Here is a 13,475-nt window from a genome sequence, read left to right as displayed (position 1 = left end):
AGAAATATGATATGTCAAGAGCTTTGTAATGTTGTGAACAACCAATTAAAAAAAAGTGCAAAAAAAAAAAAAGAATTTTGTATAGAATTTGTTGTCAAAAATTCCACTATAATCACACAAAATGTTTCCTCAATAAAATTAATGTAATTGAATTTATAAATGTTACAAAAGCTGATTTTCCAAAGAGGATTAAAACTATTAACTACTTAGGGAGAAAACATAAAGTAGGTTAATATTTGAAGAAATGGTTCTGAATCAGTTCCATGTGTTGCGCTAGGTTAAGTCACTTCACTTCACCTCTCTACAATATCTATAAAAGTATAGGGAAGCAGATTAAATCCTTGATAAGGATCCAAAGACAGTAAGGTTCAGTCACTGTAAAAGAATCACTTTCTTTAAATTACACAATGACTTTAGCAGGGTGTGGTGGTGCATACCTATAATTCTAGCTATTTGGGAGATTGAGGCAGGAACATAAAAGTTTGAGGCCAGCCTGGGCAATTTAGTAAGACCCTGTCTCAACATTACCAAAAACAGAAAAAAAGCTCAGTGGCAGAGAACTTGCCTAGCTAGCATGTGTAAGGTCCTGGGTTCAATTCCCAGTACTGCATTAAAAAAGATTACTTCAGCCTGATAAAATTTTTTGATAGTTAATTCATTTTCATTTAACTCTAGAACATACTGTACAATTAAAGTCACTGGGAGCCAAGGGAAGTCTGCCCAATAATTTAAACCATACTTTCCCTCCAGACAGGTCATTAAGAATGCTAGCAAATTAACAGGTCCTTGTCTATTTGTTTCATTAAGGTCTGTACTAAGACTTTTACATATTCTCTCAAGCTGAAGGACATTTCAATAAAAAGGGGCCCTTGGTGAGTTAATGGATGGGCTTCAGTGTCCATGTGCTCTCTGAAAACTGTACAAAAAATCATGTGGTACATGAACATAGGCACTTTGGAGCAAAGGGTCAATACTATTAGTCAGAAGGAGTCAGAGAACCCATAAGGTTTAATGTTTAAAAAAGTACTGCATACATACATACCTAAGTGGCAATTATCATTTATTTGGATAACTCATAAATCTTTACTGGATTCCAATTCCTTATTCTACATGATCTAAATTATCCTTAAAACTCGTATGAATAATAATTATAGAATTTTAAAGTTTCTCATTTAAACCCTGTTGATGCCATATTTAAGTAGCTATGTAAATAAGTAAACTATCCAACTTAGATAATCCATATACTTACATTACTGACATTATACTTTATAACATCTTTAAAATTTATATACCTTGCCTTTTGGTGTGAGACCCTGGGTTCAATCCTCAGCATCACAAAAATCTAATATATTTTAACATCTCACACTGTAATAGGGATCATTTAATTTTTATCTACAAGCTGTAAGTTAACTGCATATCAAAAACCTAAAAAGCCTACGTATCATAACTAAATTATAAAAGCCACTATAAATCAGTATGTACAACCTATCCTAATTTTTATCTTACCTTGGCAATTATTTCAGAAATATTTTTCAGGGATTGCTTGATTGGATATTTGGCCATATCCCACTGGAACCTTGTTATATAAGTAACCAAATCAACTGAAATAAGGGAATATATTTATTACCAAAGAGAAGCAACAATATTTTTTTAACGGATTTTTCACACACAGCAATACATTTTAATGCTGAAATCAACATTGAGAACATCAGTAAAGATGTCATTTCTGAAGAGTCCTGATTAACTAAACATGTATTTAGATTAAGCAACATGAATTAATCAAAATTTACCTTCTAGACTCTTTTACGCAAAATTCAACATATATAAAGATGCTCTTATTTTGACAATTTAGTAAGTGGAATATGTACATATCCATGATGTGCCTCATATGAAGGTGAAAGGCAAAGATTAAAAAACTACTTCAAATTGTGTCCTTGATAAATCTGATTTGACAAAAGGGTTCTTTCTTTGACAATTCCCCCAAATTGAAAATAAGCTTATCTGTTAAAGCCATGTAATGACTGTTTCTAAGTCTACATACCAACAATCTTTGAAACATGAAGCCTTTCATTTTCAAATGAAGAACTGAAAAAAACAGATATTCGACAACTGCTGCATTAGTAATCAAAATAACTTCGCCCCTCAAGTCCAAGAGGATCAAGGCTAGGAAAAACAAATGTCAAGTATGACAAAGCTAACTGCCAAAAATAATTCATATCAAATATCTCTCTCCTCAATTGCTCTTTACATAATACCAAGGAGGCAATAGCAGGTATTTCCAAAAGCAATCTCAGATGTAGCTGACAACCAAATTGTCAACTGCCATGCCACATACTGAAGATCAATGAAGGTGTCACAAGTCAACACATATACCTTCTATTTTGTTCTAAAAAGTTAACAGAAATAGCAAGCAATTGGATCAGGATAATTACTATAACAAGCAAGAATAAATTACTATATTGTAATTGATTGAATATTTATTGAGCATCTATTGTACGAATAAATAAGACTACAAGAACACTGGATTTAAAAACCAGTGTTCTGTCACTAAGGGCAATACAGTATAGAATGAAAAGGGTTATTTCCTACTATAATAACATCTAAAGATAGACCTAATTTAAAATGAAACAAATGCTAAAGTAATAATTCATAAGAAAACAATGAATCCATGTAAAAATATCAACAAAGAGGTCAAAGCTGTCTGTATAAAACCATTATTATACAGAGCAAGCTCTGTAAATATTAGCTTGTAGCTATAGAGACGCCCATAGACTATTTTATGGGTACCAAGAAAAGTCATACTCAAATTTGAGAGGAAGAGGCATTGCTCTGCAATCAAATTAGTAATTTCAGGGCTGGGGTTATAGCTCAGTGGTAGAGTGCTTGCCTCCCACATGTGAGGTGCTGGGTTTGATCCTCAGCACCACATAAAAATCAATAAAATAAATAAAGATATTGTGTCCACCTTTAAAAAGTCTTTTTAAAAATTAATAATTTCTATTCTAGGGCTTGAGCAGTTAGATGCTATTAAATATAAAAAGCTAGAAAAGATAGCAGGTAGCTAGAGAACAATGCTGAGAAATGTAATGTGGAGATATAAACATAAGTTAGCAAACAAATTCCAGAACAGTTAAGGTACAATTTTGTAATACTGCTTTTGCAGAAAACTCAACCTCATATCATAGGTTATAGTTCAGGGAATAGGATATAACTGACAATATCACCAAATTTAGTAGTAACAACTATTTAATGGCTTTCTGTTGTATTTAACATCTTATATATAGATTGTTTTTACATCCTTTTTTTAGCTCAATCATTCATTTTACATAAGTTAATAATTATAGAATCATGAAACATTAACTTACCTCCATTAGCCAAAAGATTCTCCTGAACTTTATCTTTACTATCCTCCAATACGTCAGCCATGTACTGAGCCACTTTCTTAACCACCCTGGGGAATAAAAAAAAACAGCACCACCATTTTCAGGAAAAATACCTATATTCCATGCTATACAATGACTATATTACAAAAAGACATGAATTTAACCACATATATATATTTTTTTCCCATTATATACATCTATATAATAGAGAGAAAATGGTTCTATTTTATATGTAACATTTTAACAATAAAACACATCAAGATTTTGTTAAGTGCAAATATTAATTAAATAGCTGTAGGGTTTTAAGGAGACTATAAGCAATGTATTTATTAACCTGGAAAGGAAGTAGGGGGAAACTAGAGAAAAATAGTCTGTGAATAGCCATATATTATATGCTGAGAAAATTAACAATGGACAAGGGCCAAGAACAAAAAAAGGTACATACTGCCAATCTACTACGAGCCAGACACTGTGCTTTCACTTAGAAGGAAAGGGATATACAGTCAACAAAACAACTTTGTGAAGAAGGCTGGGGTCCTGCATTTATTTATTTGGAGCAACTACTATTTGCAAGTAGTTATGCAACAAAGAAACCATACTGCCAACATCACGAAGGCACTTAGATTTGATCTTGTCAATCTCTTATAAGTAAGACAAGAATAAAGAAAATAAGTGAGGGGCTGGGGATGTGGCTCAAGCGGTAGCGCGCTTGCCTGGCATGCGTGCGGTCTGGGTTCGATCCTCAGCACCACATACAAATAAAGATGTAATGTCCGCCGATAACTAAAAAATAAATATTAAAACACTCTCTCTCTCAAAAAAAAAAAAAAAAAAGAGAAAATAAGTGACTTATCCAAAGTCACAAGACCCATATTTCTAGATGGTCTCTTGACTCTTGGGGTTCTTTTCTCCTTTCCCAGGGGTCTTCTAGGTCCTGGCTGAATTGAAAATTACAAAAGCACTACTTTAACAGTGTTTAAAATCTATCTGGAGAGATATAAAGATATATAAATGACAAACAATTTGAGTTAAGTGCCAGCTGAGATTACAAACAGAGAAGCATAAAAAAAGGGAGATCAGTTCCAGCTACTATAATCAAGAAAACAGCAGTTCAGGATATGGGCAAAGAAGGATAGGAAGGATTCTGAATGGATGGCTGCATGGGAAGAAACTACATCATTGCCACTAGGTATCATCTGCATCAAGACAAGAATATGTGAAAAGCATGGGATTCAGAGAATGGTTAAGCTAAGTCTCACAAGAGTGGCATGCTGAGTAAGGGGGCTTATGCTAGGACGTGGGAGGGCAAGAGTGCAGCTAGCTCTCCTCAGTGCAGACTCTAGACAGGGATACAGCATGATCAAAACAGGTCTTCAGGGGAGGGGCTGGGGTTGTGCTCAGTAGTAGAGCGCTTGCTTAGCATGTGTGAGACACTGGGTTTGATTCTTAGCACCATAAATAAATAAATAAATAAATAAAAGGTCCCTCACAACTAAAATAATATTTTTAAAAAGGAAAAAAAAAGTCTTAGGACATACACTGAAGTCCTGGTGGCTCAATTGCTGGGAGAGGAAACTGGAAAACTTGTAATAGTATAAACATTATAAACATGAAAGGCCAGGAAAATATGACAAAAGGACTAAACTTGAATGACAATCCTATAGTACGTGATCTTCAAACTTTACAAAGTAAAACAATTTCAGAAACAATAAAGCAAGCCTTAACTATTCAATATGCTGAATGTGGGGTTTGTATATGAACTTGGCTGTCTCCATGATCTCCCTATGCATCTTTACGAGAGTACCTATGCCAATGCATGCAGTCACCTAAAAAAAAAAAAAAAAAAAAAAAAGACAAAAACAAAAAACCTAATGATTAGATTACTGAGAAAGCATAAACTATGATATCAACATATCACCATGTTTTGACTCTAAAAAAGCTGAATCATTAGGGTCATTGAGCTACCATCTGTCAATTGGCCACCAAGGACTAACACCACCACCACAGGATCTTTATGCTTCTCATATCTTTCAGGTAGACTAAAAAAAGATGGTGTTTGCAGAGCAGCACAAAAAAGAAGAGCTGACAAACAGTGTAGGTAACTTTCAATTCTATTGGCCAAGCTTAGTACATTTGCCTCAAATCAACTTTTTCAGATCCCTTCTCTAAAAGCTCTTGGCAAACTTTAAACTGTATTCAGGATTTCATTGACAAGACCTATATAAGCCATCAAGGTCAGCCAGGTGTGATGACAGATGCCCATAATTTCAGCAACTCAGGAGGCTGACACAGGAGTATCTCAAATTCAAGGCCAGCCTCCATAACTTAGTGAGACTTTGCCTCAAAATACAAAATAAAAAGGGCTGGGAATGTAGCTTAGTGTAGAGCAAGGTTCAGTCCTCAGAACCAATTTTTTAAAAAGTCATCAAGGTGATTAATAAAGCTCCATATATAATGTTAATAACTGTATTCCCAGGAACTTTGTTTCTCAGTCTCTCTGGGTGTCATGACCTGAAACTGTAATGAATGAGGTAGAGGGGACCTCAGGAAGCCAGTAGCCTCTCAGGGATTACAACTAAAAATAAGTCTCCTTAAGCTCTTTTTTAATTAAATACCTATAATTGAGCTAGGAGTGTAGCCAGTGGTGGAGTGTGTGCTTAGCATGCTCAAGGTCCTGGATTCCACTCCCAGCATAAAAACAAAACAAAACAAAACAAAACAAAAACAAAAAAACCCTATAATCCAGAAATCAAGAGACTATTTTTTCCATCAGTTTGTCCTCTGAGTATTTCTTCAATAAGTATTTTTACTTATTAGTAAATAATTCATAATAATTATTTACTCTGTATGGATATATGGAATTAAAATCCTAAATGTAATCTACTACTTTTTATCTTCTCTTTTCCATTTATAACCAAATACTTGGCTACATTTGAGGCTTCTAATATCTCTTGACTAACCTACTATAAAACTCTCTCCTACGGGGCTTTCTTGCCTTCAATATTCAGGACCATCTCTTCAACATGAAGTCTGTTTACTTCCTTAGGTTAGGTTAAAAGATTCTCTCTGCAACCCTGATGTTAGACTCTACGGCCAGAGCAGTTGCTTTAGGACGGTTCAAATTAATTCAGAAACAAATTGATGGCATAAATGAGAAAACTGTCTACACAGGGTTCTAGGAAATGCTCCTTCTATTCACGCCTATTCCCTTAAAAATTCAAGCAAATGATTCTCCAAAATTCTGAATTTTACAAATTACAGTATTTAACTAAGCCCATATACATTTAAACAATCTGCATTCCAGAGTCAAAGGAATTTTAGATTGATTCCACCAATTAATCAAAATGCAGAAAGTTATACCCATGCCCATCTTCAGCTAAAATACAGTGAAACTGAATTTCAAGTGACAAAACTTAAGTTTAGGAAACTTCCACTCATAAGCCACCCACAATTTCATTACATAGATGAATTTGGTTTCAGAGTTCTTAGTTTAAGTACTTTCTGTGAAGTTCTGGTTAGTAATTATGTAAAAGGTAACAGTCTCTGCTATTTTGTGCTTTTGTATCTTTTATCTTTCCCTTATGGTATTGTCTCCATAGCTCCAGTAATTTCTATCACCTAAATTTTTATTGGGTATAAATGTTTTGTTAATAGTATTGGAGTTTGTAAGGTTGGTGAGTTAGGATTAGTTCAAAATGTTCAAATTATGTGAAATCTTCCAGGTGTAGGCTGGGTACTTTATATTAAGCTATATTTTGGTTATTCCAAACATATTCTCCAGTACATTTACCTTGTTACAACTTATGTCTTCTTATGTGTTAATAAAATTATATTTTTTAGTTTATAATATTTCAGGAGGGTGACAGATGGTATGTATGAGCTTTATATCCCTATTTAGTTAGGCTCTCTATTCTTAACTTACTACTAAATCTGCCTTTGATTCTTGAATTTCATAAGAGCTATTTTGAGATGTTCTAAAATAGAAAATGTAGCCCATTTCTTTCCACCTTATAATCTACATCTTGACTTAATGTTTTTATGTATATTTGTGTTTACAATAAGACCATATTAGGGTTTACTGAAGATGGCAGTACCTAGTCTAATACTGCAAAAAGTGCTGGGATGAGTCTGGGTTTATCAGTTATAGAACAGGTTCCTCTAGAGAGATGTAAAGTCCTTTGAGTTTTAGGCTATAGTTTTGCTATTTAAGTAGTTATGTTTCTGGCTAAGCATACTGAGGCATCCCTGGGTTCAATCCTTAATACCAAAACACAAAAGAGTAAAAATAAAAAGGGGGGGCTTTTAGTTGGTAGAGTGCTTGCCTTGCATGCACAAGGCCCTGGGTTCAATCCCCAGCACCACAAAAAATAAAAATAAAAAGGGCTAGGGATATGGCTCAGTAGTGGAGCATCACTATGTTTAATCTGCAGTACAGAAGAGGAAGGGGAGGGAGAGAAGGGGAAAAATAGGAAGAGAAAGAGGGGAAGGAGGAAGAAAGAGGAGAAGAAAAGAAAGAAAAAGAAATGAAGACAACTCACAGATTGGGAGAAATTATTTACAAGTCATATCTCATAAAGTTTGTGTCTTAGCTATTGTGTGTTAAGGTTACTCAGAGTTTTATTTTAAATAGTTTTTCATAGCTTAGTTATGACTTAACCTTATTGTAATACATTTAAAACACATTTTATGCCAAATTGTATTAATTTGGGTTAACTGTATGACTGCAATAGCTGGCACAAAAATTATCACCCTATTATAGTATGACTGTTGAACTTTTGTTCATATTGCTTAATTTTTTAAAAATATTTTTTTAATTGTAGATGAACACAATACCTTTATTTTATTTGTTTATTTTTATGTGGTGCCAGGGATCAAACCCAGTGCCTCACACATGCTAGGCAAGCACTCCACTACTGAGCTACAACCCTGGCCCCATATTTTAATCACTACTATATCCCATGTAGATGTGGTTCAGTAAGGTGTTATGAGCTACTACGATAGTTGACTTGAAACTTGCTCCTTTTCTCTTTTTGATATAGACAGCATTCTCACTGGGGTGAGGACACTGCATGTATAATTCTAGTATAAATTAATTAAAAGGCCGGGACTAAAATTTTATGTTAAAATACTCATCTAAATGTTTTCATGCTTTACTTTAATTAGCTATATTAACTATCAGAATAAATACAGTTGCATGAAGTTGTAATTAATTTTGTCTCTGATTGCTATGTAAGTATTGGGGAAAAACTGGTAAGAGAAAATATATATATAAGGAGATGGTCTACTTCACTAAACCTAAAAATCTTCAAAATTTTTGCAGTTTGTAAAGTTGCTTTGAGAATTATACTAGAAACTTCATTATAGTTGAAGTTATACTTAAATTAGGGGGTACTAGTCTCCCCCCCCCCCCAGAGGGTTTGGGTTCAAGTGCTATGTAAGCATTGGGGCAATAGGTGGTAAATACACGCATTCTCTCACACAAATACACAAAGAGGGTGTGTTCTATTTCACTAAGCCTAAAAATTTTTAGGAATTTTGCAGTTTTTAAAGTTATTTTAATTGAGGGTTAGACTAGAAACTATATTATAATTGAAGTTATAATTAACTGTAAGCTCTTCAAACAGTCAACATGTAATGTTTATTGTTTTACAGATTTGACAAGAGTACAGCTGACATGTATCATATATTATTTGTATACATTAATGTCACTTTAAGTATTATAAGTAGCATATGAAACTAGAAATTAAGTAGTAAGGGGAATATAGGGCTTATGGAATAAGCATTATATTAAATAGTTATAACTAAATTCTGCAGACAGAAGTATCAGCATCTTCAAAAAAATGGATCAAAGACAACATTGTTATTAGGATGGCAATATACCCCAAATTGAATCACAGACTAAACACAATTTTCTTCAAAATTCCAGATGACTCACAGAAACTTGATGTAGCAATCCTAAAATTCATTTGAAAATGCAAGAAACCAAGAATGAACAATCTTGAAAAGAAGAGAACTCACACTTTGATTTAAAAACTTACTATGAAGCCACAATAATCAAGATAATGCAGTAATAGCAAAGTATAAAAACAACAGATCAATAAAACAGAACTGAGAGTCCAGAAATAAGCCCTCATTATTATGTTCAACTGATTTTCAGGAAACATGCCAAGATAATTCACATGGTGCCTGGACAACTATCACTGAGATGCACACTAGTCCCTAAATTTTTTTTTTCCTTGCACTGTTGGGTATCAAATCCAGGACATGCTAGGCAAACACTCTATCACTGTTGGACAACTAGGTGTCCACAAACTCAAGAATGAAGAGGTAGCTCTATCTCATGCCATCTATACAAATAAACTCAAAATGGATCAAAGCTATAACTATAAAACTCTAGGGAAAAAAACCACAGATGTATACTGCGACTGTTTTCTAGATATGACACCAAAAACACAAGTAACAAAAGTAGATAAATTGGACTTCATCAGAATTAAAAATTCTTGTGCTTTCTAGAACAAAAATCAACAAAGTAAAGACAAGGTAGGTGCAGTGGTGTGCACCTGTAATCTCAGCCACTCAGGAAGCTAAGGCAGGAGGGTCAAAAGTTTGAGGTCAACCTGGGCAACTTAGCAAGACCCTGTCTTTAAATAAAAAATAAAAAGGGGCTGGTGCACACTTGTAATATCAGAGACTCAGGAAAATGAGTTAGGAAGATCACAAGTTCCAGACAAGCCTCATCAACTTAATAAGGCCCTAAGCAACTTATTGAGACCCTGTCTCAAAATAAAAAACAGAAAGGACTAGGGATGTGGCTCAATGGTAGAGCATCACTGTGTTCAATCTCTATAGAGGGGAACAAGGGGAGGGCGAGGGGGAGAAGGGGAAGAAGAGGAAGAAGCAGGAAAACAAGAGGGGAAGGCGGAGGAGAAAAGAAAGAAAAAGAGAATGAAGACAACACATAGATTGGGAGAAATTATTAGCAAGTCATATCTCACAAAGGACTTGTATTTAGAATATGTAAAGAACACTTACAACTCAATAATAAAAAGAAAAATAAGCCAATTAAATATGGGCAAAGGATCCAAATAGACATTTCCAAAGAAGAAAAATAAATGGCCAATAAACACATGAAAAGAAACTCAACATTTATCATTAGTCATCAGGGAAGTGCAAATCAAAAATACAATGAGACACTACTTCATACCCACTAGGATGGATATAATCAAGACTGATAGTAGCAACATGGAGAAATTACAACCCTTAAACACTAATGTTGAAAATACAAAACAATGTAGACACTTTGGAAAACAATATGGCAGTTCTTCAAAAAGGAAACAAGTAGGGTTCAGGTTGTGGCTTAGTGGCAGACAGTTTGCCTCGTACATGTGAGGCATAGGTTTGATTCTCAACACCACATTTTAAAAAATAAATAAAATAAACAAAATAAAGATATTGTGTCCATCTGTAACTAAAAAATATTAAAAAAAAAAAAAAACTAAGTGACACAGAAATTCCACCTCTAGGTACATTTCTAAGACAAATGAAAACACTGAGGGAGCTAAGGATGTGGCTCAAGTGGTAGCGCGCTCGCCTGGCATGCGTGCGGCCCAGGTTCGATCCTCAGCACCACATACCAACGAAGATGTTGTGTCCGCCGAGAACTAAAAAATAAATATTAAAAATTTAAAAAAAAAATTCTCTCTCTCTCTTTAAAAAAACAATCTTTAAAAAAAGAAAAAGAAAACACTGAGGGCTGGGGATGTGGCTCAAGCGGAGGCGCGCTCGCCTGGCATGCGTGCGGCCCGGGTTCGATCCTCAGCACCACATACAAACAAAGATGTTGTGTCCGCCGAAAACTAAAAAATAAATATTAAAAATTCTCTCTCTCAAAAAAAAAAAAAAAAAGAAAACACTGAACACAAAAAACTTTGCATGCAAGTGTTCATAGCAATATTGTTCATGTAAACCAAAAAGAAGAAACAAACTAAATGTCCAATTAACTGATGAGTGGATTAATATCAAATCAATTATTTGATAATATTATTTGATGATAATAGAATTGATAATAAAAAGAAATGAGACGCTGATATTTGCTATAACATGGCTAAAATTTCAAAACATTATGCTAAACAAAAAAGCCAGTCTTAGCCAGGAGCAGTGGTTCATAATGTAATCCCAAACTTGGGAGGCTGTGGCAGGAAGGTAACAGGTTCAAGGCCAACCTGGACAACTTTGACAAGATCCTATCTCAAAATAAAAAAATTTTAAAACAGACCAGGAGTACTGGGGATGTAGCTCAATGGTAGAGTGCTTGCCTAGCATGTCCTGGATTCAATCCTCAGCACACAAAAAAATAAAAGCAGGAGTGGGTGGGGAGTAGCACCATGGGGATATAACTCAATGGTAGAGTACCTCCAGGTTCAACCCCTAGCACTCCCCCCACCAAAAAAAAAACACCAATCACAACAGACCATATATTAAATTCCATTTTTATGAAATGTCCAGAACAGGCAAATCTATAATGTCAGACAGTAGATAAGTGGGTAGTGGGGCACAGAGAGTGACTACTGATGGGAACAGGATGTTTTATTGAAGGAGGGAGAGTGATAAAAATGTTTTAAAACTGATTGTGATAATAGTAACACATCTCTGTGAATGTATTTAACATAACTGAAGTGTACACTTTAAATAGGTAAACTATATGACATGTAAATTATCTCAATAAAGATATTAAAAAGAATATTATTTTCATACTTCAAACCGGTATATTTTCTTGAACATAAACTGTACCTTCACAAAATTGCTTTATAAAGAAAAAAAGTCATTATTTTCTAAAACTATTCCTATAAACAGAGTATATGTGTGATAACAAATCCAATGTCCAGGTAGCATGATAATAATGTCTCTCATTTTGCACTACCCCATGCATATATGTACATTACCCTTCTACAAATGCATCCAGTTTAGCCAGTTCATCTGACAAGCCAACCAAGACATCCAGTGTGCCAACCTGGAAGGGAAAGATGGCATTTTATTATTTAGCTTTCATCCCTACCCACCCTTTTTACAAGATTATACAATATCTTGATTTAAAGGGCCCACAAATCTTAAATTCTTCATGTTTTATTTTATAACATGCAAGTGTACTAAAAAGATATTTGTCAGCCATTTCAAATCTATTTATACATACAACAAATCCTCTGATTCATGGGTACAAGCACCATTTAGGATGTGAAGACATTTCAAGGTATGCCTATACTTGTACTGTCCAGTGACAGTTGGTCATTTGAAGTCCTGCTCTACAACAAGGACCCTTAGCAGGAGGTCCATGGATGTGCATCTGAGGATGTATAATTGAATCTCTATGCAAAATTGCATGCAAAAGATCCTATTTTGGAAGAAACATCCTGTCCAAATGGAATCCAAACTCCAAAAAAAAATATCAAATGCTGAATATGTTCAGTAAGTCTTAAATGAATACTGTATATGACCACCTTACTTAGTTAACTAGCAAAATGGGAATATCACCATTCTTAACAAAAGTTCATTAAACCAATTACTAGCAGCTTCATCAACTGATTACTGGCAGCCTGTTTCACACTGAAGCTGCTAGATTACTGCTCTAGCATCAGTAGATCAGATCAGAATAGAATTGTAAATAGATTAAATAATGAGGTTAGATTTGGCAAATATGATTAAGTAGGTGCTATAGTAAGACATTTACTATGTTAGCAGAGTATCAATTAACAGAAAAATTAATTCTGGGCTTGGGCTATAGCTCAATGGCAGAGCTCTTGCCTAACATGTGTGAGGCAGTGGGTTCAATCCTTAACACTACATATAAATAAACAAACAAAATAAAGGCATTCTGTCCATCTACAACTATTTAAAAAATTATATATATATATATGTGTATATACATATATACATATATATTATTAAGATTTTCAACTCTGAAAATCATATTTCAAAAAGCACAAAAAAAGTCTAGGAAGAAAAAAAATGTTATTTAGTTTGGGTAGTTACAACATCTCAAAGAAACGAAACTAGATTTAACTAGAGATGAGAGGGTTTTCTACTGAAGGAACTGGG

The 13,475-nt window shown here is 34.2% G+C and overlaps 1 protein-coding gene across 1 annotated transcript in view; it reads right to left on the bottom strand.

Moving 5' to 3' along the window:
- The window catches only part of ATP6V1C1 (ATPase H+ transporting V1 subunit C1), a 51,445-nt gene that overhangs the window by 18,746 nt on the left and 19,224 nt on the right, over positions 1–13,475 (bottom strand). Inside the window, exons 3-5 of the mRNA XM_081265715.1 lie at positions 12,326–12,393; positions 3,366–3,451; positions 1,507–1,601 (exon numbers count right to left, since the gene is read on the bottom strand). Of these exons, the coding sequence (XP_081121841.1) occupies positions 1,507–1,601; positions 3,366–3,451; positions 12,326–12,393 (249 nt within the window). The remainder of the gene's footprint in view (positions 1–1,506; positions 1,602–3,365; positions 3,452–12,325; positions 12,394–13,475) is intronic.

This window comes from Spermophilus citellus (assembly GCF_964194105.1).
Source record: "Spermophilus citellus genome assembly, chromosome: 14".
Taxonomy (NCBI): Eukaryota; Metazoa; Chordata; class Mammalia; order Rodentia; family Sciuridae; genus Spermophilus; species Spermophilus citellus.
This window is presented reverse-complemented; position numbering and strand designations above follow the sequence as displayed.